The 25,191-nt window shown below is 58.1% G+C and overlaps 2 protein-coding genes across 2 annotated transcripts in view; one reads left to right on the top strand and one right to left on the bottom strand.

Annotated features, from left to right (window-relative positions):
• Nucleotides 1-44: 44 nt before the first annotated feature.
• On the top strand, nt 45-22,259 carry MTA1-like (metastasis associated 1-like; the record flags this gene model as incomplete). Its single annotated transcript, XM_037230358.1, is given in 15 exon segments — nt 45-389; nt 1,941-2,008; nt 2,346-2,439; nt 12,632-12,834; nt 13,364-13,590; nt 14,103-14,202; nt 14,837-15,025; nt 16,520-16,745; nt 17,364-17,480; nt 17,808-18,137; nt 18,617-18,820; nt 19,531-19,632; nt 19,936-20,000; nt 20,579-20,727; nt 22,182-22,259. Coding segments are annotated over 15 exon segments (2,180 nt in total), but the record flags the coding sequence as incomplete, so codon positions are not given.
• Nucleotides 22,260-24,436: 2,177 nt separating this feature from the next.
• The window catches only part of Cul2 (cullin 2), a 24,682-nt gene continuing 23,927 nt past the window's right edge, over nt 24,437-25,191 (bottom strand). Inside the window, exon 3 of the mRNA XM_037228310.1 lies at nt 24,437-25,140. Within this exon, the coding sequence (XP_037084205.1) occupies nt 25,000-25,140 (141 nt within the window). The 3' untranslated portion in view covers nt 24,437-24,999. The remainder of the gene's footprint in view (nt 25,141-25,191) is intronic.

Raw genomic sequence — 25,191 nt, 5'->3', positions numbered from 1 at the left:
TGCCGTTACGCACCATGTCATAAAATGGCCGTTGGCGTGGTGGACGCACCGGGATAAAACTCACTCCATTCGCCGATTGCGGCCGCTTCAGCTGCGTGCGAGTGATCCAACAAACCTAGATCTTTTGAAGAGGGGATCATTACCCGTTCTGCCACCCGTCCGATGAACGCCTCGGGGCTTGTGACGTCACGGAGTTTTGTAAATGAGTAGGAAACACAGAAAATGGCGAAGTTGGTGGTGATGCGGATGCTGTGATCCATATTAATTATCGAGTATCGCGGACATTTGGAGTGTTGTGACCATGAAGAAGCATTGAAGATGCTTGTAAAGTGTTGTTCTTCCGTTTAGGAATCTAGATGCAATGGCTGCGAACATGTATAGGGTTGGAGGTGAGTTTTGAGGGGAGCAGCTTGTTTTGTTTGTTCTGCGGAGCGTGGGTTGCTGAATGTGCCGGCTGATGGGGAAATGGATGAGGATAGACCGGCACAACTGCATGGTCATGATGCGCGAAGGAATTAAATTATCGGGCGAATATGTAAGCATATCAATATTAAAGCTAGCTTTTGACCAGAACGCGTACATGCAACCGGCTCTGTTGCATTGAGACATTCGTGGCGCAGATATAGTTAAAAAGATAAGGATATTTCTTAGTAAATTTACACCTCAGCTATGAAGCAGGGTGTGTTTCCAAGTGATGTAATCACTTGATATCATTCAAGCCACATTTTAGCATGCAGACTGTGATCGTTCTGCTTGACTGATCACACTGTCAGCTATTTTAGCACAGGTAAATGAATAACAATTGTAATTACACTTTAAGTAGCAGCCTCAACTAATATGTTGCAATTTGAATGTGTATGATACCTGATACATGCTAGTGTGGAAAGATGGTATTTGCACGAGTGTGTGTTTTAGTGGTTCAGGTCATTTTGCATATGTATTCATGTTATATAGGATAGCAGCAAACTACATTATTTGTTTTGGCTGCTGCTCAAATAAAAGATCAGATGAAGCCCAAAACATAATATTATTGTTTGTTGCTCAAATAAAAACACTGGCTGGGACCCAAGGCAGAACCTTATTTGCAAATATGAAACACAGCACCAGTTGGTTATATCTCTGTTTTCCACTGGCTTGCGTTTCTCTGGCTTCCTCGACTCATAGGTATTCAAAGCTTAATGTCTTGAATAGGTGATGTGCACAATTTCATGCTCAGTCATGTCAAAGGTTCAAAGCTGCAGGTTTTCATGTTCCAGTGCTCTGTCAATGCAATTTGTGCTCTTGCAAATGGGCTTGAATCTCAGGTTGATGTGATGTTTCCATTCATAAAGAAGACTAGTTGGTATATTTTGCTAATGTCACAATGCAGTGTTTGATGTGATTCCCATGTGATATTGCCACATGGACATGATTTGAAATTGGTGCTTGAAGGTCTGAGTGAGCCAGAATGGTTGTATGCCATTTTGTTAGTATAACTAGAATCTGCAGGTGTCAAGCTTATGTCAGTGTTAGTTTTTACTCACATGCCTACAGTGTAGAAAATATGTTCCTTGAAAACTGTTTGGAATCAATTAAGGGCTTGTAGTTTTTGAGCTGGTCTGTAAGTTTCTTGCCTTGATATTTGTTTATTGCCACTTTTTATTGTCATCTAGTAGTGGCTTAATGCCACCATGTGGGGTTATTCTACCTGCCTAAAGGATAACCAAAAAATGCATTATGAATAAGTGCTGGTCTACAGTTTGGGCAGAGTTAGGACAAATTACTATCATGTGTGTCAAGTTATGCTGCTTTTGGATGTTTGTGCACATCAGCATGGGGTGAATGATTTAAGTGAGCCAAAGGGTGTGCCATATCTGCATTTTGCAAGTGCTTTCAAAGTGAGTCAATGTCGCTAAACAATATTTTGTTTCTGATTGACTCTGTTTTTGTTTTTGTTTCAGACTATGTCTTTTTTGAGACATCCTCCACCTCTCCCTACCAGATTCGTAGGATTGAGGAACTAAATAAGGTAACTAGAATACTCATGTCATGATGCTAATATTGTCTTGGTTGTACTTGAAAGAATGAATACTGATGAAATCAGTAATTACTCTCAAAGCCTGTCATGCAGTTTTCTGTCAATAATTGCTTTACGTTTGCTGCGTTATCAATGTGTCTTGTGCTCTTTGCGCTTTGACATCATGTTGGTCATTATGAAAGGTAGTCTTCTGGTGTTATGCTTGATGTGTCACTTAATGATTGAGTTGCTTAGTGTTATTTGTACCACTTCATGTAAGTTTCATTTTTGCACTTGACGCTACCTGTGATACAGTCAGATGTGTTGATATGTTTTTGGTATGTTTCAGACTTTAAGTGGCAATGTGGAGGCTAAGGTGATGTGCTTCTACAGGAGGAGAGACATCTCCTCATCCCTCATCTCATTAGCTGACAAGCATCAGAGTAAGTGGTGCATTGCTTTGAGCTGTGATAATTGGGTATGCTGGCACAGCATTGTGTGCTGGGGCATTTATGAGCTTCAAAAGCAATTGGCTGTTTTGTGCATGTCATATGTGTACAACCAGCAGTACCCTTCCTATAGCATGAGGCACACAAGATAGTGCTGTTGACTAGTATTTTTCAGTGTTATCAAAACATGAAAAGGGATGGTTTTTCAAAGCTTTGTTTTTGCTGACTTTTCAAGAGTGTGGTAGTTTGGTGCAGAAGCTCACTGAGCTGGGCTTGCATGGTTGTTGCACACATTGCTCAAAAATACAAGGGCTTACCTGGTCCATGCCTTGTAATTGGTACATGAAATGGATGAAATGCCATTAAGTTCCACCTTTGGTAATATTTTTCTGCATTTATTTGGATGAGGTGGGTTACATTTTGTTGCTTCTGCAATGTTGCATGAAGGGCTTGGCTGGTGATAATGTTGTCTGTAAAGCTTTGGAAAAATGCAATTAACAACACAATGGAACCAAACCCAAAATCATTCTTGAAAGCTGTATGGACCTGTATTGCATAGCATTTTTGGAAAGATCTTCATGATCATGGAGGTAGTGAAAAGGTGCCTGATTGGGCTTGGTCACTCAAATTAAAGTCTGCCCTGCTGTCTATGTTACTGACTCCTTATTCTCATCCTATGAGAATGACCTATGACCTTACTCATTGTGACATGGTGCATGAGTGTATTTAGGAGGTTTGCTGGCTGTCTTCCTCCCCAGTATGAAATATTTGCATGTTTTGATATGCTTGGAAGTGAATGTTGAAAGTCAGAGAATCCAATATACACTTTGTAAGAACTAGATTGTAAACATGTTATGTTTCATGCCACACAAAACATTTTGCATACCTGCAGTGCCCTAACATGGGGTTTCCAGCACAAATGTTGGCTCCCCCCATTTTAAAGTCGTGCAGACACAACTTCATGATAGGTGTGTGCAAATTGAGTGCTGGGGCTAACAGTTGATTGACTATTATGAGTAGTAACTGCCTATGATGGGCTGCCCAATAGATTCATGTTCCATGGGAGGTTAGAAATGAATGCTACATGACCTAGAAATTGATGTACATTGAATTGAAGGGTCATCATTGGAATTAAGTCTTTCCATAATTTGAGGACATCTGTTTGGTTTGACCTAAAGCATGATACATCATTCATGACAGTCAATTTTGTTGATAAATATGTATTATAGGTACCTAGGCATAGGACATAGAAAAGAACAAAAACCAGATGGTGGAGTTATATATTGTCTTTTTGTCCATATTAGTGGTGATGTCATGACATTGATACCATACCAGCAAGGAAGAACCCTTTAAGCATGTGTCCTCGAAGGTAGCATGTTGACATGGGAGTGCGAGCGGTGCACTGTCATGCGGTCAGCAAAACGTGTGTGGATTCGATCCGATGTTCCCGCGGCATAAATCTCAATAAGAATGGCACGTGCCTCGGCTCGAGCCCAGCGCTGTTGATTCGATGTAAGTGTTAGGGATGTGTGTGTGATTGTTGGTCTGATAACCGTGTGATTATGTATCACACCGGGGGGGGGGGGGGGGGATCATGTGTGGTCTTTCCGTTACACATATTATTAACGGCCTTTCGCTGTACTGTGAGGTCTCACCCTCGTGGCCATGAATGCTGCTGGACATCTCATGGGTTTTAATGGCGTATTCTAATGATTAATTTATGTGGTAATTTTATCAGGTACCCGCGGTGTACTGGTGGCAGGTATTCTCCGCATGGGAACTCACAACTTCTTCAAAACAGGGACCTAATTCGTGGGTTGCTTTTGCCGACTTTTGTCGCCGCATTGTTTGGCCTTCTTTTCTACCAGTGATATTTCAAAAGACAGATCAGTAGTCGATCTCTACAACTAGGTGCTGTGGGCCTGTTGCCGTCTGTCACAGTCGGACGGCCGGACAGCGGTGCGTCCGCTATCTTCACGCTTTGCTTGGACCGATAGCCTCCCTGGGAACGGCGGACTGCTTGATCGCTATATTTGCTCAGCAAATCCATGAGCATTGGATACTCGCCATATCATAAGCGACACGTTGATTGCAGTCGAGACGACGTGCAGGGTTCACCATTGCACAGGAATCATTCGGGCACGATTGGCGTTCTGCCACCGCGTTAGTAACAGCTGCCGTTTTCACGGCTTGCGTCGCCTATCACGTTCAACATGACTCCACTCACGAGATCACGACATGGCGCGCACGCTGAGTGTCGGTATGACACGACACGCTGGCTTCCGAGCTGTGACACAGAGCGGGTCAACGGAGCGCGGTGCTGGTGGTTTGACTCCTAGTATTTAAAAAAGGTTCAAGTAGCGGACCGTGTGAAGGTTTGATTCGGATGCGTGACTCGGTAGGGCTCGCTCATTGTGGTGTTCGAAGACAGGCTGACAAGCCGCTGTGTTCATCATAACTATAACTTGTATGCTGCCCGACTTGGCATTGGGCTTGACAGTGAAGTGTTGTCTGCTGAGATCATGGTGTTGTACAAAATGCGGCATTTCATACAGGTTTCAATCCCTTGCCTGTGAATAATTGGGCAGGGTTTCGTCTCATGCAAATGTGACTCGATTATATTGATGGCATGTGGGGGTGAAGGTGGCAATCATGTTAAGCGCCACTGATGGGCGTCATTGCTATGCACAGCCTGGCCCCCAAATATTGGTGGAAGACATGTCTTGAGACCCTGTGTACTGATGTAGAGCTAGTTATGCCTGGAATCATCTGCTGTGTCCAAACCGGCTAATCAGGCGTACTTGCTTTATACGTTTCTGAATATTTTGCAATGTTATGAAAATTGGGTTCTTTTGCGGCACAGTTGCACGATATTGCACACAAATGTCCCACTGGTAGGCGGTAAGTTTTTCCGACGCCAAATTCATGTGGTAATAGTAGTCTATCGTGAACTGTATGGAGTTGTTGCCGTGTTTGTACGGAAGGGTTTAGTTTGTAGTTCACACGCATATGCACATTTAAGCTCAAACCATTGCAAGATGAGAGCTGAGACCAGAGTTCGCGCCTAGAGAAGCTTGTTGGATGCATATTGGTAAAGCTACTATCTTTCCTTATCGGACAAGTACTGTCGTCCATAGGTCGCGAGTACATGGCGGCTGTCATTCGTCCCGCGCATCAGGCGTCCATCCGCTGGACCATTGGAATGAGACCGTTGCGGTGTGTATAACATTGGTAATTTGTTTGTTATGTGCAGGCAAAATTTGGTAGCAGCAAGTATGTGCAACGGCTGTCCTGGCGTGCGGTTCTCTTCAGACAGCTTATCTCTTGTCGTTATCATTGATATAATTGATGTGAACGACACTCGATCCGGCTAGTCTTCGTTGTTCCCGCAGTCCGAGGAACGTAGCTCAAAAGCGGGCTGCCACGACAGGGTCCGCAGCCGAAGATGGCGCACGCAGGGTGAATGACCCGCGATCCGGCTCGTGTCCGCGCTGCAACGCCGGCCGGTCGGCGAGCGCGCGCGCCCCCGACAGGCGTTGGTCCCGGTCCGTCCCGGTCTCGCTCGCGGCCGCCGAGCGCCGGCGGCGGCGGCGGCCGGAGCCGTGGGCCGAGCACCGCCGGCGCCCCGCCCCGCGCGCTCGGTGCGTGGCCGGCGACATGGACGGCTGATGGCGGGCGGGCTGGGCGCCGGAGGCCGGCCGCCGCCGGGAGGGGGTATCGATCCGTGACGGCACCGCCTGCCCGCATCTGCGGTCGCCGCGCGCTGACCGGCCGCTGCCGCCGCTGCCGCCGCTGTCGCCGCCGCCACTGGTGCCGACCCGATGACCTGGCCGGGTCAGTCGGTGACCGGTGACGGCCGGTGCGCCCGCCGGCGGCCGCTCGTCACCGTCGGCTAATTATAGCCGGCCGCCGGCAGCGTCTTCGCCGGGACCGGTGCACGCCCGTACAGTGGCTAGCATGGGGTCAGTGGTCACCGCCTCGGCTGCCGGCCGGCCAGAGCGTGTATCCGCCGAGGAGTCGGGCCGCTTTTTAATCGCTGCTCCCAAGGCCGCGGTGATGAGACAGGCGAGCCGTTGCCGAGGGTTACCCCTCCCCCGCAGCCTGAGGCTCCCGGCCCGTAAGGTGCTGCCTGTGCATGCACATGTCATGCTTACCGAGCCTGGTGGTTGGTGGGAGTGGAGGGGCCGAGAGTCGTAGCTGGGCGTTTTTGTGACGGGTTGCTTCATTATAATATGGCGCTCGATGGTCTCCGCTCCCTTTTCTGTTTATGGCGGATAAATTGACGTCTTCATACGAGCCTCTCGAATAACTCAGCTTTTGAAGTATCGTCGGTTGTGGAGTGGTGCTCATGAAACCCGTGCTGGTAAATAGGCGGTCGTTTGTATCTGCAGAAGACCGAGGCTCGGTGACGATATTGCAGTCGGCTTTACGAGCCATCGCTCACCCTGAACATTTGCGGACCGCGCGCCCGGGTCCTCCCACCCCGGGCGCGGGCCGGCGGCGGCAGGACTGGTGGTACCGCCAGAGCGGGCGGGCCGGTGCGGCGCCCGTTGGTCTGCGGCAGGCAGCCGGCCGGCCGGTGCCGTGACGCCGCACCTGGCCGCACCGCGCCGGCCGCCGCGTCTCGCGGTATCGAACCCGTCGCAGAGCGGCGCGGCGGCCGGCCCGTCTCCGCCGGGCCCGCCGCCGCGGCGTCATCGCGCCAGCTGTGCCCGCCGCCGCCACCGCCGCCGCCGCGCCGCCGCCGCCGCCGGGCGCCGCTGGTTTACGAGCTCGCCGCGGCCGCCCGCGTGGGTGCTCGGCGACCGGCGGCCCGGACCGGCCCGTCGGCCTCAACGGAGCCGGCTGTCTCGCGATCGTTGCGTGCTGTCCTGGTCGGGCTGTCGCGGACGCTGTTGGACGCGTGAGGCTGGGAATGCTCCTCCCAAAAAATTGTGAGGGGACGGGCGTGCACTCCCGTTATAGCTGGGTCCTTTCACATCCACGCAGTGAGCTCAAATGCCAGATGGTGGCGGTATTCCTCATGCTCCTTGCTGCTGTTGTCATGCTGGCGAGCTCTGGGATAAGTACATGTCTGGGACACCGGGACCTTAACGACGCCCGTCGTTCTTCGACCTCGTGATCCAATGAGCTCAGCTATGTCGGGTGCAAAATCCCCTCCATTGAACCAGTTGAAGACTTCAGGATACTTATAGATCGTCGGACGTGATCGTTGTTGACGGTGCACATAAGTTTGCCTCGAATCTTTGCAGAAAGTTGTAAAACTCCTTTCGTTCGCGTGATTCTCGGAAAACTCGCTGAGATATTAATTGCATGAGGTTATGGAAGGAACACGAAGGGACGTATACTACAGCAGATGTCGCCTCGCAGCCTTTGTCGCTGAACTGCGAAGCGGCACTTCCTTCCTAGTTTGGTGTCGCTCCCGTCCCTCGGTACAGTGCGTGACAGAGGCTGCATGACGCGAACACACGAACGCCCTGATGTGATGCTCGCGATACGTTATAAAACTGCTCTACTTCCTCATTTTGATGTCATATGCCGCTTAGCAACTGTCCTCGAAACATTGTGGAGGAGACCGACACATGCGTTAAATGGTTGCGTTTATAGTGTTGCGAACAGCCGTGTCACTCGCCCTGATTAGTTTCCCCTTCCCCTGGTATGGTGGGCGTTTAATTGCCCCGCTGATGCCTTTGGTACTTGCCTTTTATACGCCCCAGAGACGGCCAATCGACATTTCGAAGCACGAGCAGAAACATTGTCTTACGACCTTGTAGTAAAGTGCTGAAAGCCTTCAGCGGTTCAATGCTTGAAAAATCGTCTTCGGTGATTCTGCGCTACCGCTGTGACCAGCTATGGGATCTGAGGGGGGGGGGGGGGGGGGGAGGGGCGGGTTTCAACCCGTCGTTACCCTTGGAAAGCCGCGTCGGCGTTGGTAAACCGCCGCTGGCCGCCCTGGGACCGGTGTTTCGGAACTAAATCAGCCCTGCGCTGTGTGGATCCCCGGCGCCCGGCTGGCTGGCGTTGAATTAGTGGCGGCCGGCGGGCGGGTGGTGGCGAGCCCGAGCGGCGCGGCAGAGGCTGGACTGACTCCCGGTGCTGCCCCGGTCGACTCCGGAGTCAACCAAGTTCGAGCGCAGTCCGAGCGGAATCGATTTCGCTGAGCTGAGATATTTTGCGAGTCTGATGGGAATCGCTGAGCTGATGGGTCGGCTGAAGTGGACATGGACAGCAGAGTGACAGGAGTCAGCAGATGCTTTTATTCTGATAGCTGTTGGATGAATTGCTCGTGCAGGGTTCTATGGAGCTCAAGGACAGTATCTCTTACTATGTCATTGTATCCAGCTTTATCGGAGTGCATTCCGGAATTCAGACTCGTCTCAAGTCGGAATCGGCCTCGAGTTCAAATTGTGCCGCGCTGCTCGGAATCGAAAACGAACCCCACGCTCTGCGAGCTGCAGTCTGAGAACGCTGGAGCGGAATCCGACCCAAGTTTGCCGGCTGGAACAGCCCCGTGTAGGTGTGCGCGGGGGCGTGCTGTCCGGCTGGCCGTGCTCCCTCGCCGGGGTCGTACGGCCGGTGGCGCCGCTGCCGCTGCCGCTCCTCTGTCTTCGTCCGACGACATTTCGCTGTGTGAGGCCGGCGGCCCCCGGGTTCTGCCCAATGCACTGTCATCTGAAGGAAGTCTTCTGCTGGCTATGAAAGGCTTGATGGATGTGAACTGAAGAAGGTTGCGGCGGCTGGGTGTCTGACATGCGTGACCGGTTCAAACCGGTACTGCTCTAGTCTGACCGGTTGGTCAACCGCCTCGCCAGTGATGGGTCAGGTGTCGTTGGCGCGAGCGGCGTTCTTTTCGTTTCGTCGCGTTTAGGATTGCGGTGTCGGTCGTGCCGTTGCACGGCAGGCCCTGCAGCGGATGCTCGGGACTGAGATCTTCTCAGCGGCCCGGTGGTGGGGGGATCGCTCGATGGGATCCCCCGTACTTTCCCGTGCGGCCGCCGCCTCGGCGCCGGGGACAGAGCCGGGCGGCGGGCACGACCGAGAGGCCACTGACCGCTCCCCGGTCAACCCGGTTAGGGCCACTGGCAGCGGGCGCCGTCCGCGTCACCAGGCGTGCGACGCCGCCGGAGGTGACCGGGCCGGATGTTGACCATGCCGTGTGTGGCGCCGGCCCCAGTTCGGCCGGTGCCCGGATGGCCGACACCGGTCCACGCCCGCCACCTCCCTCCCCCCCTCCCCCCCCCCCCCCCCACCTTTCCGCTGCCAGTCACCTTTGGGCGGCGCCGCTGGCCCGGTGGCTGCGCTGCCGGCCGCCCGCCGCCGCCGGCCGACCGGCCACCCCGCCTCGCCTGCTCACCAGACACCTTTGTGTGGCCCTTGTTTGGCCGGCTCTTATTTTGGCGACGGATGGCCGCGAACCCCCGTCTGCCACCCCCGGTTCCATCGGCTGGCCACTGAAACTGATGCACGGCAAAAACAATGAAACAAAAGCACTGACGACTGCGGAGACCAGCGGGATTTCTTCGCACGGCTCGTGACATGCGTGTGCGAGTGATCTCCGTGATGAGCGGCGCCCGGTTGATGGCACCGCCGGCGGCCCGCCGTCGCCGTGACCCGCTTGCGTCGTGTTGCGTCGGGCTCCGCAATTAGAGGCGGCCAAAGCGGCGCGGTCGGCGTCGTCGGCTGGCGGCTCGCTGCGATCGACAAGGCCCGAGTGCGCCGCAGGGGGAGGGGCCGTCTCGCTCTGACCCCGGCTGGAGAGCGGTCGGCAATGACCGATGCGAGGTGGTCCGGTCGAGCGAGGCGTGTCGCGACCACCATCGCTTATCCGCCGATGTGTGGCAGGCGGGTGCAAGCAGGAGTCGGCGGTGACATGGCTCTTCTCCCCGTGCCCGCCGTCGTGCGCCTAACCGTCACGTTTCCGCGCATGAGTCCCTGCGGCGCCGCGGTTGTAGCCAATGGCGCTACGCTACACCAGGCCGACCCGCCGGCGGCGTCCGGCCGCGGGCGTTGCGTCCCGCCGTTGGCGCGCGGGAGGCGGCCGGCGGTCACTCGCCCCGCGATGCGGCGCTCCGATAATGGCGGGGGAGAGTGGCGGTGGCAGCGGCGCCGGTCATCGGCCACCCCCTCTCGACTCCGGCTCTGGCGCGGTGACACGGCCCGCGGCACCGCGCGGTCGGACACGCCGCCGGGCGGGAAACAGGTGGTGCTGGATCTCCGCTCACCGGTGCGGGTGGTGGGCATGCCTTCGGGCTTCGCGCTTATCAGGCTTAACCAGTGGCTTATCGTGTTCGATTTGCGGTTGCAATTTGCAGTGTACCGAGAAACATGAATTCCGGACCTTTCGACGAACGGTTTTGGGACGCGCTGCACTGTCGGGCTCGTTTCAGCGGGTTCTGAGTGAGCACGTCTGCACGCTTACTGAAGCGGACTGCGAGCTCAGCCAAGCGCTCACATGCTCGTTCACCAAGCGCCGTCCGATCTTTCCACGGGAACGGCTCTTCCAGGGCGCCCTTTCATGCCAGCGTACGGCGCAGAAGCCGTTTGACTGAAGCGTGGCGCTCTGCCAGCGCCCCGTGCGGCCGTACCGGGCCGTCAGCCTATTTCAAGGCGGCCGTGTGATGGCAGAGCCGACTTCTGGGCGTGATGGCTACAGTCTGTCGCAATGAGCGTGACGCCCACGTCCCTCAGGGACACTGTTGGCTGGTTAGGTGATGTCTGTTCACTCGTCGGACCATTATGCGGGACCGTCACTCCACCAGAATGCGATACGCTTGCGTTCAGAGACGCTCGCGCAAGTTATCACGAGGTGCGGCAGGGTGGACCTGGCGGCAGCTCGTGAGCCTTGGTGTTGATACGTTTGCGGGCTCCTCTGTTTGAGGGCCCGCTCGCGATCCGACCTGCACCGGCGCTGATGCAATAGCGGGTGTCGTACTCGGCGGGCCGGCGGCGGCGGCCGCCCGGCAGCCCCGGCCAGTAATGAGCCGCGGGGTGCTCCGGCCGCAATGAGCCGCCGGGCCCCTGGTGGCGGCGACGGGAAGCCCCGATGACGCACGCCTCCAGCGAGTCCGGAGTGCAGTCAGCGCCGGACGCCGTCGCTGACACCGTCCAGCGGCGCGCCATCTGGCGGCGGCTGCAGATGCGGCCGCTTGTTGACGGGCTGCCGTCCGTCCGGCCGGACCGGCTGACCGGCTGGCCGGGCGGCGGCGACGAACCGGACCGTGACGAGCGGCGCGCCCGCCGCGCCTCGCAGTCGTGTGTATCTGGCGCGGATCGATGTCGGCAGCCGGCGGCCGGCCCACTGACTGACCGACACCTCTGACGCACGGTCGGGCGCCGTCCCGGGCCCCCGCCCCGGCCCCCAGCCGCGCTCACGGCGCGATGCTGAGACGCGGTAGAGAGGTGTCGGCGCGGCTCGGTTGCACTCGCCTCCCCTTCCCCCTCCTGTGTGCTCAGCGTGAGCACTCGGGATGTGTGGTGCGGTCGTGGCGTAGGGTTTTATGACATTGCTGGAAGCTGGTCGTGCTTTATCGGTATAAAAACAGCTTGCTCCTTGTTTGTCTCGTTCAAATCCATTGGAACTCCCGTTTAGTTGTGGAGCTGTACATTGTGGGAGGGAGGGGAGGTGAAGCAAGGAATTGTTACGATCGGTCAGGTGCATGCGATGTTCTCGAACTTGCTTGACGTTGAGTCTGGCACTCCCACCAGTCACCTCGCACTTCTACCTGCTGCTTCACCTTTCACTTTACCTGCCACTTCACCCCTCACTTTACCTGCCGTTTCACTTCTCACTTCACCTGCCGCTTCACCTCTCACTTTACCTGCCGCTACATCGCCCACTTTACCTGCCGCTCACGAGTATCGCACGCCTGGTTCTGGTGAGGCTGTATTCTGGCGATTACACCGACCTCGTTACGTGACCGGAAGCTTTGTATTCGTAGTCGGCGACCGTCACGAACTGCTGTGATTCACCTTTGCCAGAGCCCCTCGAATGCTGTCACTGCTCCTTGATCATGGTCATCACCATGGTTGACTGGCAACATCATAATATCCACTACACGCTGGCGGGGTTCGCCTGCATCTCCGGTGTTGTCGCCCGCCGGTTCGTGTCAAGCACTCGGGTAACCACCACCTCCGCCGCCACTCGTCCGGCCGGCGGCCCGTCTGACTTGTCGGTCCCATCCGCCAGGTGCCTTAGAGGAGGAGGGCGGCGAGGGCGGTGGCGACAAGGAGGCCGACACGGAGGCGGCCCTGCAACGCCACCTGCTGAACCAGCGCGAGCTCTTCCTCTCGCGCCAGGTGGAGACGCTGCCGGCCACGCACATCCGTGGCAAGTGCTCTGTCACGCTACTCAACGAGACCGAGAGCCCCGAGAGCTACACCGGACGGGAGGTGAGTCCCGAGAGCTACACCGGACGAGAGGTAAGCCCCGAGAGCTACACCGGACGAGAGGTGAGCCCCGAAAGCTACACCGGACGAGAGGTGAGCCCCGAGAGCTGCACCGAACGAGAGGTTAGCCCCGAGAGCTACACCGAACGAGAGGTGGGCCTCGAGAGCTGCACCGAACGAGAGGTTAGCCCCGAGAGCTACACCGAACGAGAGGTGGGCCCCGAGAGCTGCACCGAACGAGAGGTGAGCCCCGAGAGCTGCACCGAACGAGAGGTGAGTCCCGAGAGCTGCACCGAACGAGAGGTGAGTCCCGAGAGCTGCACCGAACGAGGGTTGGACCCCGAGAGCTCTGAGAGCTATGCTGACACCGACGACCGCCATGAGGCGTTGCTCCTGAGCGAGCGTGCGTCTTCCGTGATGACCTGCGCCGACCGGTCGCTGAGCAGGCCCGGGCGGCGAGCCCCGTCGAACTGCACGACTGACTTCCCCCCCCCCTCCCCACCCCTGACCCACAGTCTGCCCCTGCCGGCAGAACTGCTTCTTCTACTCGCTGGTGTACGACCCGCAACAGAAGACGCTGCTGGCTGACAAGGGCGAGATCCGCGTGGGCAGCAAGTATCAGGCGGACATGTCGTGCGCGACCCTGCGGCAGCCGGGCGAGACTGACCCGCGCCGCTCCGAGGAGCTCGAGACGCTGGTGTGGACGCCGCACCACCAGCTGCCGGACCGTCAGATCGACCAGTTCATGGTCATATCGCGGTGCGTGTGCGCCGCGCCGCGAGCGGAGGGGCTGGGGACGGTGTGGACAGGGCTGCTAGGAGGCTCGGGCGGCGTTCTGTGTGGGATAGGGCGGGGCCGGGGACCTCAGCATGTCTTGGCCAGTTTCTGTTGGCACGTGGCGGTGTTAGTGATGCTGTCAGTAAAATGTTATGGGTAGTGCGGTAGGTTTTGCTGCAGTGAGTTTCAATATCAGGGCATCCCTACAACTGTATAACTACACACGCCACAGCTGTATATCTTATCATCATTCGCACGCGCACTGGCCTGAAGAGTGAGCCGTGCAGTTAAGCGGCGCGAGCTGTCGTGTCTGGGTGTGCGGGTGACTGCACGTACCCGGACGCGGCAGCCGTGTGCGGCACGGTATTGTATGCAGGGTCGTGTTATCTGATCAGCTGGCGTGACGCCGGCTGGCTGCCGAGTGAGGACGGTCGTTAGCCGCCGGCCGGACGTCGCGCCCCGCCTGACCGGCCGCCGCGCCGCCGCCGTTGCAGCTCGGTCGGCACGTTCGCGCGCGCCCTGGACTGCTCCAGCTCGGTGAAGCAGCCCAGTCTGCACATGAGCGCCGCCGCCGCCTCCCGCGACATCACACTGGTGGGTGGCGGGCGCTGCCGCCGGTCGGGCGCCGCCCCAGCCGCCCGGGGGCGCAGCTGACTCGGGGAGCGCCAGCCCAAGCTCGGGGCCGGACCCTGCCGGAGGGCCGCCGTCCGATGTGGCAGGGGAATGTCGTAATGCGCGTGGTGGGGCTCTTCCGAGGTAGTAGTGCCCTATAGCAGTCACTTGAAGGAATTCCAAGTTTTTGAACACTTTAGTGTGAAAGGTTTAAAGGGAAACCTTCGCTTACTGGCTGGGTCTGGGTGTCACGATCTCGTCGTAGTCTCGTCTCGTCTGGGTGTCACAACCTCGCATGCTGCCAGGTTGTATTCAGATCACTTCTGTTTTTTATAAGAGTTCTCATCCAGTTTGTAGCTGGGTCGCATCGCTATATCCATCCCTACCTTTCCAACTGTGCCTCTTGCATTTCTCTCCTCTTTCCGTGACCGTCCCGGTCTGTCCGGCCGCCGCTGTTGCAGCCCTGTGGGCGCGTTCGCGTGCGCCCCGGGCCGCTCCAGCTCGACGAGCCAGACCAGTCTGCGCATGAGCGCCGCTCTCCGCCTCTAGCGTTCAAACTGCCACAACCGCCGCCGGTCCCCGAACGCTGCCACTGACTCTGCGTCGGGCGTCGCAGTTCCACGCCATGGACGTGCTGCACAAGAACGACTACGACATGTCGAAGGCGCTGGCGTCGCTGGTGCCGTCCAGCGGACCCGTGCTCTGCCGGGACGAGATGGAGGAGTGGTCGGCCAGTGAGGCCAACCTTTTCGAGGAGGCGCTCGAGAAGTACGGCAAGGACTTCAACGACGTCCGGCAAGACTTCGTGAGTGCGCGCCGCGGCTGGGGCGGCCGTGAGGGGGTCAGGATGTTCTGGGGTCGAGGCGAGGCGCGGCGTCGCAGCCGAGTTTGGAGCGTCCTGCATTGCGGTTTGGTCAACGGGGCGGCTGGGCCGCGGCCAGAGGGAATTGGATTCGGGAACTTAGGCTTGGAGTGCGTTTTCCCAACGAAGGTGGGAGGCGAAGTTTTCGTGTCCGCCTGTTTTTTTTAGGTCGAGAGGTCGAGTAAAAAAAAAGTTGTTGCATGTTTGCATTCGTGTCTCGTGGCAAAGTTGGCTTTGCTTAGCTTCCTGTAGGAGTTTGTCATCAACTGCCTCAACTAGTTTCGTTAATCAACTGAGGTTTGCTGTGCTATGATTAACTCTGAAGACCATGTTCAAATATGACTTGGTAGCTCTGATCATCTGTTGCAAGAAAAAAAAGACTTGAGGATTCAGAAACATTTCCACTCAGCTGTGCGACCACCACTTCCAACCACTTCCTTGTCCCTCACTCCTTCCCCCTCCCCCCCCCCCCCCCCATGAAGTGCTATGGCACCTGAATAACCATACAGGATCCCTGTTAGAGTTATGGATTTTGATTCTCAGGATTGGAATGTAGTAAAAAGTCCCAAGTGTAAGTGTCTCTGCTTTATTGGCATTATAAGTGTTATTTCGAGACTTAAATGCAACAGTGTAATTCAGTTAAAGTTATTAGGAAATGCATCAATTATGAGCCAAAATCCAAACAAATCGCCCTGTCCCGGAGGCAACCCCGAGAAAGGCGAAAAGCTTTCACCCATAGTGTGTCCGTTTGTGAGGGATCTCCGGGAATGCTGCTGGGGACGTCTCCAGCCCGACTCCAGCGCGCGGAGATGGGATCGTAGACAAGGTTGGCGCGCAGGAGGCGTGCATGATCTTGTGCAGTGAGAGCGCGGAGGAGACGAGGTCCGATTGGAAGGTATTGCGATTGGAGTGTGGGTGGGGAGGACGTTCGGGCATGTTGGGTGGATGCTTGGAAGAAAAACGGTTGAGATAGTTCACTGGACGATAGAAATTGATGTGACGCGCGCGTGTCTGGTACTTTTTGCTTGGTGTGATCATGATTGTGTGGTGTGTGCACAGATCCTGGGCTCATTTCTGTTTACAAAATCCTGAGTACTTACTTGATTAGGGTTTAATGCCCTCTGAGCGCCCTCTCTGTCAAAATTCCACCACCGCCCGTAGCCTCTGCCGTGGGCGCCAGGCTTTCGCCTGTCTGGGGAAGAACAAACCCATCGCTGTTGTGTAACAACGGTGGGTCCACGATCCAGTTGTCAGAACGGTTTGGATTTCCTTGTGGGGATCAAGGGAGCCCGCATACGCGCTCGCACTCGTGGCAAATAAGCCCGTTTTGCGCGCTGGCTGTGTGGAGTGCCTAGCTCGGCGGCGGCGTGTCCTTTGGCCGCACCGCTCGGCCGGCGGCCGGCCGCGCCTGTCCTGAACGCCGCGCCGCGTCCGCAGCTGCCGTGGAAGAGCAACGCCCAGCTGGTGGAGTACTACTACATGTGGAAGACGACCGACCGGTACGTGCAGCAGAAGCGCGTCAAGGCCGTGGAGGCCGAGTCACGCCTGAAGCAGGTCTACATTCCAAACTACAACAAGCCCAACCCGGCGGCGCTCAGCAACGGCAAGATGGTGAACGGCGCCGGCGGACCGGACACGGGCCGGCCGTGCGCCGGCTGCTCAGGTGAGCGGGCGGCGGCGGCGGACTGGCGGCTCGCGCGGCGGCAGGACTGGCCGCCTGGAGAGCAGGGGTGGGCTGGAGCTGCGCTGGACGAACGTGGAAACCACAGGCGCGCCGGAGACGGCTGGTGGGACGAGGATGTTGGGGTCACGCTAGGGCAGGCTGCTGTAGTATACCGCTGACGGTGCAGGAGGAAGTGGTTAAACAGAGATGCGTCTGGTAGCTGTGTCTGTGTGCTTATTTTTGGTGTGGGGGGGGGGGGGGAGGGGCGTTTCTGGTCGGTAGGGGCGAGTGAAGAGCACTGGATGTCGGTCGGTTATTGTATGATTTTTGGCGCTTGTAGCGAGGAAAGGCCACAGCACTCCTTCGCCGACAGCTGTTAATCCTATGGGCATTACCACATTATTGTATGTACAAGCATTACTACTTGAGACAAGTGAGCAACATTGTTGATGCTTGCTGACCCTCGTGATGTTCTCTGTGAGAAATATTCATCAGCATGGAGAGGAAGGTTGGACTGGATCAGCCGGCGAGCTCCGCCATTTGCGCGTGGCCCCTCACGAGTGCTCACATACTCGCCGCTGGCAGTCGACTAACTGGTGCCATGTTGGCCGCCGACAGAGACTCACTCGAGCCAGTGGTACTCGTGGGGGCCTACCCACCTCGGCGGCCGACTCTGCGCCAACTGCTGGGACCGCTGGAAAAAGTACGGCGGCGTGCGCAAGCCCACGGCTGAAGGTGAGTCGCCCGCCGGCACGTTACCATCGCGCTCATGGGTCCTTGTGCCAACAAGGTACCAACTGTTGGTAAAAGCTTCGGGCGTAGCTTGTTGCCATCACCGTGATGGTCTCGCACAGGTGTGGCCGGTGGGTGTGCAGAATCGGCGCCGATTTCGACAGTGTCGGTGGCCTGCTGGCGGCGCGAGCGCCGTCTCCACCGCGCCGCCCCCTGGTCACCGAGCATCGCTGTCCTCACTCCCCTCTGCAGACGGCGAGCCCCTCTGACCTTGCCCCGGGCAGGTGGCCTCGTCACCGCGCTTGTGACGCCGCCGTGCCCCGTCCGCAGACGGCGACCGGCCGCCGTCGGCCAGCGGCGAGAGCGAGCACTCGGCGTCGTCGGCGTCGCTGGTGAAGCTGCACCGGTGCACGTCGGCCGGCTGCGGCCAGGAGTTCCGTCAGCGCGCCCAGCTGATCCGCCACGCGGCCAACGCGCACGGCCTGCTGCTGCCGGGCACGGGCAGCTCGCGGCCCATCACGCGCACGCGGCCCAGCTTCTTCCTGGCGCCGACGCCGATGACGCGGCTGTCGCGTCGGCTCTGCCGCCACATGATCAAGCCGCGCCGCGCCGCCCGCACGCCCATCCACGCCATCAACGTGGCCGCCATCAAGGCAGAGTGTGAGTGGCCGCCGCTGGGGACGGGCGCGGCTGGGGTGCGGAGCGTGGCGAGCGATTGCGCCGTGCACGTGAATTTGTGGGAGGGATAGCGGCTGGTTGGTTGGTTTGCGGGCTTTAATGGCGAACCAATCGGTGTATGTTTGGCCAGACTGTCCGTGTTGGTCGGTGTGTGCCATGCCACCGCAGGACTTCGCGGTGTCTTGTAGAACCAAACCGACGATCTAGTGTCCTGCGCTGCGTACACGTCACCATGTGGACAGCCGTCAGCCCTGTGGCGGCCTCCACGTGCTGTCTGTCCGTGCGGACAGCCGGCAGTCCCGCGGCGGCCCCCATGTGCCGTCTGTCCGTGCGGACAGCCGCCAGCCCTGTGGCGGCCTCCACGTGCCGTCTTTACGGCAGACAGCCGCCAGTCCCGCGGCGGCCCCCACGTGCCGTCTGTCCGTGCGGGCGATGACGCCGTGTGACACCACTGACTACAGGTAACCAGCTGATGACGGAAAGGAGCGAGGAGGAGCTGCAGGCGCTGCTGCAGGCGCGCTGCAAGCCACGCGAGCGCGGCTCGGTCTCGGCCATCGGGCCCAAGCTGGGCCACCAGCTGCAGCACCCGGAGTGGATGGTGCCGGCGCCGGGCCCGCCGCCGCAGCCGGAGCGGGTGGCCTTCCCGCGGCCGCCCAAGGCACCCGGTGAGTGGCGGTGGGGTGAGGGTGGGTCCGGCTCCCGCGAGGCGGGCGGCTGGGCCCGGCTCAGAGCGCGGTGCGGTGATGCCGAAGGCAGCCGTCGTCACATCCCCGGACAGATCAGACAGTTGCGACTGCTGTGACGGAGCTGTACTGAGGAGACGGGCGCCAGTGGTCGGCGCATGGGTGGTGCTGGCTCAGGGCTGGCGTCAGCTACAATGCCGCCGTGCAGGCCACGTGGTGGTCATGTTTTAGTGGGCTGCTGTGCCGAACCAGATCAGGGGCAGATGAAGTAAAGGCTGCCTGACGTTCCAACACCTAGGGGCGCCTTGTCGTGATTGATTGGTTGATTGATCAATCTGTTCTGATGCTCTGCCGTGGGATTTGGCGCAGGCGCGGGGCTCGGCGTTCGCGCGGTTTTGTACAGCCAGCGCTGAGCCTTGATGTGGTGCGTAGCCGGGTACCCGACGCTCGCCCGCGTGTCCGCCGCACGGGATGCTGGTGCTGGGATCTCGCGTGTCTCATAACAAGCCACCGGGTGGTTCCGCCCCGTTGTAAATCGTGGATGTAAACCGTCTCCTGCACGTCCTGTCTGAAGACGCGTTGCTCCAGCGCATAGTGCGCCGCGCGCTGGAGCAGCCTGGCCAGTGACCGACAGAGTGCGCCGGTCTGCGGCGTGACGCCCCGCGCGTGACGGCCTCCCGCCCTGCGCACAGACGGCAGCCTCATCTACACGCCGGTGGAGAGCAAGATCCAGCTGAACTCGAGCGTCACCCTGATGCGGAAGCGGCCATACGAGGAGACCAACGGCGTGGATGGTCAGTGCGAGGAAACCAGCGGGGAGGAAAGTCAGGCCGGCCAGGCGACGCGCGCGCTCTGCCCGGTCTGGTACGGCTGCGGGTGCCGGCCGGCTATGACAATCTGAGGAGTCCGGCTGAGATGCGCGCCCATCGGTTGGCTGGTCCGGTGGTCTGACGTGGCCTGTCTGTGAAGGCTGCCAGTGGCGGCGTCTCTGTCGTGTGAGACAGTGCGGGGACCTTCCGTCTGGGGTGTGGAGCCGTGGCTGACGCGCGCCCAAGTCGTGTGGAGGCGGTGGCTGACCCGGAGCCGTGTCGTTTCAGCGAGCACGCCGAAGCGCCCGCGGGATTCTGTCTCCATCACACCGATCCCGGCTCCCCCCGCCCCGGTGAGTGGCGCGTGCGCGTGCGCGAGTGGCGCGAAACGCTAGCCCGCTGGGCGCGGGCGCGGGCGCAGCCGGCGCTGCGCCCAGCCCACTGGCAGATATGATGATGATGATTATTATTATTTGGGCTTTGGGGCGCACCGACTACGTCGGTCATATGGCACTGGCAGAGATCGGTGGGTCACGGCAGGTCGAAGGCAGAACAGACCGGCCACAGCCGCCACGCCCGTTCGCGCGATGACATGGATCGCTTGTGTTGCTCACGACGTCTATGTGCTCGGAGAGATCAGCTGGCGGATGTCCCCTGTCCGTTGCGCTGCCGTTTCCGGCGCCCTCTGAGCCGGCAGTGGAGCCGCACTAGGCGAGGCGATGGGGTGTGATGTGCGCCCCCGGGTGCCGCGGGACGGGACGGGACCGTGACCGTGACCGTGACCGTGGCCGTGGCCGTGGCCGTGGCCGTGGCCGTGGCCGTGGCCGTGGCCGTGACCGTGACCGTGACCGTGACCGTGACCTTGGCCGTGACCGTGACCGTGACCGTGACCGTGGCCGTGGCCGTGACCGCGCCGGGCTCGTGTCGCCAGCCGGCGGCGCCCCGCTCCGGTAACCACGTGAACGGCGGCGGCCGCGCCAAGATCGCCACCGTCACCCGGCTGGGCGGCGGACGCCAGAAGGTTATCTCGCTGGCCGACGCGCCTGACGACGTGTTCCACGTGGCTAACGCCAACACAAAGTAAGACCTGTGTGACTGGGGACGGGGGGGGGGGGGGGGGGGCAGTGGGCCAGAACCAGTGTGTCAGCAAGTGCTGGGCTACGGTGGGTGGAGGCTGCAAAGGCTGCGGATTGATAAGTGGGGTGTGGGCTCTAGTTTTGCATGCGCACGCCTCGCCGCGCTGGGGTGAAGGCAACGTATCCACTCATGCAGAGGAACTTTTGCCGTTAAGGGTGAGGGCCTATGGGCATGGACGGGTTGACATTTTTGTATTCCGGTCAGCCGGGGCTTGCTCCAGCTGTTCCGGCCAGGGTCAAGGTGGCGGTGTCGAAGCCCTGAGCGGTGGCCAGAGACAGATCTGTGTGTGCTGTGCTCGTAGCCGTGAGTGACAGTGTGAGAATTGGTGCACTGCCTTTTTGGGAGTCAAGAGTGGCCCCCACACAACAAGCGAGTGTTTTTCCTCCACGTGAAAAGCACCTTTTCTCCTGCTGTCGTGAGTCAAGGGAAGTGGTTCAGCAGCAAAACAAAAATACGCTGGCTGGGACAAGACAACGCTGAAGTGCTGTTCTAGTCGGTAAACTTGTACTGCAGATGGGCAAATGACGTGCCCAATCGGGCCAGTGTTATGGCAGTTTGTGCATATTGGTCGGCATGACCCGTATCATGATTGTTAAAGAGATGTTCCACATTTGTATGGGGTTTTGAGATGGAGTAGCCATCTTGAAGATCATTCTGTGCATTTAACAGCCCTGCCGTTCTTAAGATCTAAACCCCTCGATTTTCTGAGCTACACGCCCGCGAAGATTACAGACTATTTTGGGAAGACTATATCAAGGTCATACAGGCATCCATAATGCCATGATGAAGTCATTCAGATCTTACCATTCCATTAGCCATGCGGTGGTGAAGGCCTGATAGAAATATGCTTGGCGAGTTGTTCATATCTGGCGTTCGTGAGCACGATCTCCAGATCTGACGGCCGTCAATTGGCTCTCAGGTGACGCTGTGCAAGGTGCGATGACGTGATCAAACAATGAGGTATTAAGGAGCGTATTTGCTAACATAGAAATTGTGTTGTCTATAGCAGTCTTCCACTTCAGAATGTACCGGGAGTTATAAGGTTAGCTTATTTCATCATATGCTGATGCTCATTTCGTTATCTTTAAATATTGAATATTTCCTTTAAATCTTGCTATTGGTCACCTTGTGATGACTACAGCCCGATGTTGTCCAGGCCGTGTGGTACCAACAATTGGCCTTTTGCTCGCTTGTGATTCGCTGGGGACTCCCATTGATAACTTTCTGTTGAAAGGCTGTGTGTAATCGCGTCTCTGTTAACGGGCTGAGCCATGGACTTTTGGAGTGGTTGACATGATGCCTGGCCGTCATTTCGCCAGCACGGCCTCGGTAGCGACGGCCGTGCCGTGGCGGTGGCGCACGAGCCGCGCGCCTCGCTGACGGGCCTCCACCGGCAGGCGGATGCGGCGCCGCCTGACGCCGCCCGAGCTGCGGCGCGCCGCCCGCAAGCCCTGGCGCCGCCTGGCGGTGAGCATTGTGACTGGCGCGGCAGCCAGCCGACGCCGCCGACCGGCCGCCAGTGTACAAAGTCTAGCGCGAGAGCGAGCCGCGCCGCGGCCCGACCGAACAGCACAGTGCGGCGGCGCCGCGAGCCGTGTCAACCAATCACAAACACGCCGGCCCGCCCGAGGCCGCGCGCCCCGCCGCCGGGTGTTGTGTTTTTATAACCCTCACCCGCCGCCGCCCGCCGCTGCCGCCGCCGCCGCGCGCGCCGCGACGCCGTCGGGGCGGCCCGTCCGCCCGCCGGCCGTCGGCAGCGCTCAGGGTGCCATCGGCCCCCGCCCCGCCCCCACACCAACCGAGCTGTTTTGTTTGTTCTCTATGACGTGTGCACGTGATCGATTCTTTTCCCCACGCCCTGCCTGGGTTGTCGTCCCGCGCTCTGTCTATGTCTCCCCCTGTCTCCGCCTCTCTCTCTCTCTGTCTGTCTCCGTCTGTTTCTCCGCCTCCTTCCTGTGAGCGAACGAGTGTGCTAGCGATGACCAATGGGATAGCTGCAGTGCTGCGAACGGCTGGCTCTGAGCGCGTGGATTGCTAATTTATTCCAGCTGTCGTGTCATTTTTATCTCAGTAATAAACAGCTAGTGTTCTTGCCTGGTTATGGTGTTTGTGCCGGCGCGACCGATGACCGGTGGGAGGTGGCGGCATACGGAGACGGGGAGCGCTCGAGGCGCCTGGGCCGGGGGCCCCGCTAGTGAGGTGAGGTGCCTAGCGGCGAGGGCAGGGTGGGACACAGGTGCACCGATCAGCGCCTCAGCTGAGCTGCGAGCTTCGGGACGAAATGCTCTCCCGTGGCAATGCCAGAAACAGCGCTCATCTGGTTGGCTGGCTGAGGTGAATGCCGAGGAGGACGAGGAAGGGCCTCGTGGCGGAAGCACGCGCAGTGATCGCAAAGCGATGCTTCAACGGTACGCCTTGTGATCAGGCGCATTGGAGACCACTGGGCGTCCTTTGCATGGTTCATCGACCTGAATTTTTCTTGTAAGAAGTGGACAAGAGGTAAGAATGCCTGAGCCAGCTCGGGGATTCTGTTCCTCTGGTTTCTGGTTAGCACCTACCATCCGAGTTATGTTCGGTCGATTTTATTGGCAGCAATTTCATGAGAATTGATATAGACTAGTTATTTGTATACTAGTGTATGTCTTCTACAATGGGTTATATAGTTGCCATGCCATTTTCTCAATTTCAATTTCTTGGACTTCATGAAACATGCATGTGATTTAACCACTTAATCGTTTTGCGAATAAAACATCAGGTTTCGTTTTGACGAGGCGAGGAATGGCGGGTTTGATCGGAGATCATGAAGCGCCATTTCACATTTCTGGGTTGAACACATCCAAGCATGACCCTGACACGCGACCGCTGGCCGGGGCGGTGGACAGCGCTAACCTGCATGAAACGCATCACGCAGCCACCCATGACGTGCCTTCACACATAAACACGCCGACCACCACCTCCCGTGGGAAGGCGTCTGGCTGGCTGGAGTCGGGAACAGGTGGTCGGGAAACTTTACCACCTTCCCAACCTCTGGACTTGTTCCCAGTTTCTGAGCACAACGTTACTGTCTGCCATTCATCCTGAATATGTTGACAGCCACGTGGCTACGTCGAAGCCCGCAGTGATCTGAAGGTACTGCGAGTCGCAAAGTCCAAAACAGGTGCATATTGCCACTGACTATCCTGCATAAGATGCCTGAACACCACCCTCACTTTCTCCGCAAAACCTGTTTAACTACCGTTTCTCATTTCCCAGGCCTGGCACGTTTGGTGGGCCATAGATCTGATGGCACTCAGCTGTTTGCCACGGTTGCCATGCTGGCGACACAACTCCCTGTGTACGCACGAGCGATGTACTGCTGGCGCGCTGCCGGCCTGCCCGGATCCCGATCAACGACGGCGCCTCCTCGTGAAGGAAGGCCCCAAACGAGCCGAATCAGCCGGTGCCTAGTGGAGTCTCCTCGGCAGAGGTCCTCCCCATTCAGCTTGGGGGGTCCGGAAGGGCTCCAGCGCTTTTTTGCGCTCGCGGGTTGCGCCAGGCCTCGCACTGTCGAACAGCAACGTTGATTAGCAGCCCCGAGAGTACGAAATTCGCGCACCGTGTGGGCCGCAGCATTTACGTGACCGGAAACTGTGTACAAAGTCAACAGATGCCGTCAGAGTATAATTCATAAATCCTGACCGTGATCTTCAACCGGTAAAATACGAAGGTGCAAAATAAGCATGGCTAGTGAACATTCGTGACAAAAAACGTGGTATTCAAGCGAAACGCCTCCAGCAATCGCACAGTTCCTGGACTCCAACACGCAAGCGTTCCAACACACCAGCCATTAGGTCGATAACAAACTCTCCGCTTTATTCTCCGTATGGGTTATCAGTACAGATCCTCCCGGTGTCACTACATTGCACCTGAATTCTTAGTTTAGCGTCCTATTAAAACGGCGGCCGGGCCAGCGAGCACACGAGCACCAGCCGCCTGCGGACCCGACCAACCGAGCCGGACAGCCACTGCTCGCCCTGAGCACATCACACTAAACCCCGGCGGACGGGCAGCGCGGGCGTCACTACCGGGTACCGTCGCGCGCCGACCGTTGCCTGCTGTAGCACCTGGCGCGCGCCACCCGATCATCACACCGGCTCGCCTGGCCGGGCCAGCGACGGGTGGCGTCGCGCCGCACCAGGTCCCAGGGCCGCCGGCCCGCCCAGGGCGGCTCGCAGCTCACGCCACGTAGCTGTACTCGTCCGTAGCGTCTGCCACACGCGCCAGGTACTCCTTGTCTATCAGCACGTCGATGCACTTTTTGATCATGGGGATCTGCGGAGTGAAGAGCGCGCGCGTCTGCGCCAGCGCCTCCTGCACCAGCTCGTTGTGTCGCAGCCGCTTGCGCGCCTTCATGATGCGCACGATGGC

This window comes from Pollicipes pollicipes, unplaced genomic scaffold, assembly GCF_011947565.3.
Source record: "Pollicipes pollicipes isolate AB1234 unplaced genomic scaffold, Ppol_2.1 Scaffold_2555;HRSCAF=2994_pilon_pilon_pilon, whole genome shotgun sequence".
NCBI lineage: Eukaryota > Metazoa > Arthropoda > Thecostraca > Pollicipedomorpha > Pollicipedidae > Pollicipes > Pollicipes pollicipes.
Note: the sequence above shows the minus strand (reverse complement) of the source record. Positions and strands in the feature narration are given on the sequence as shown.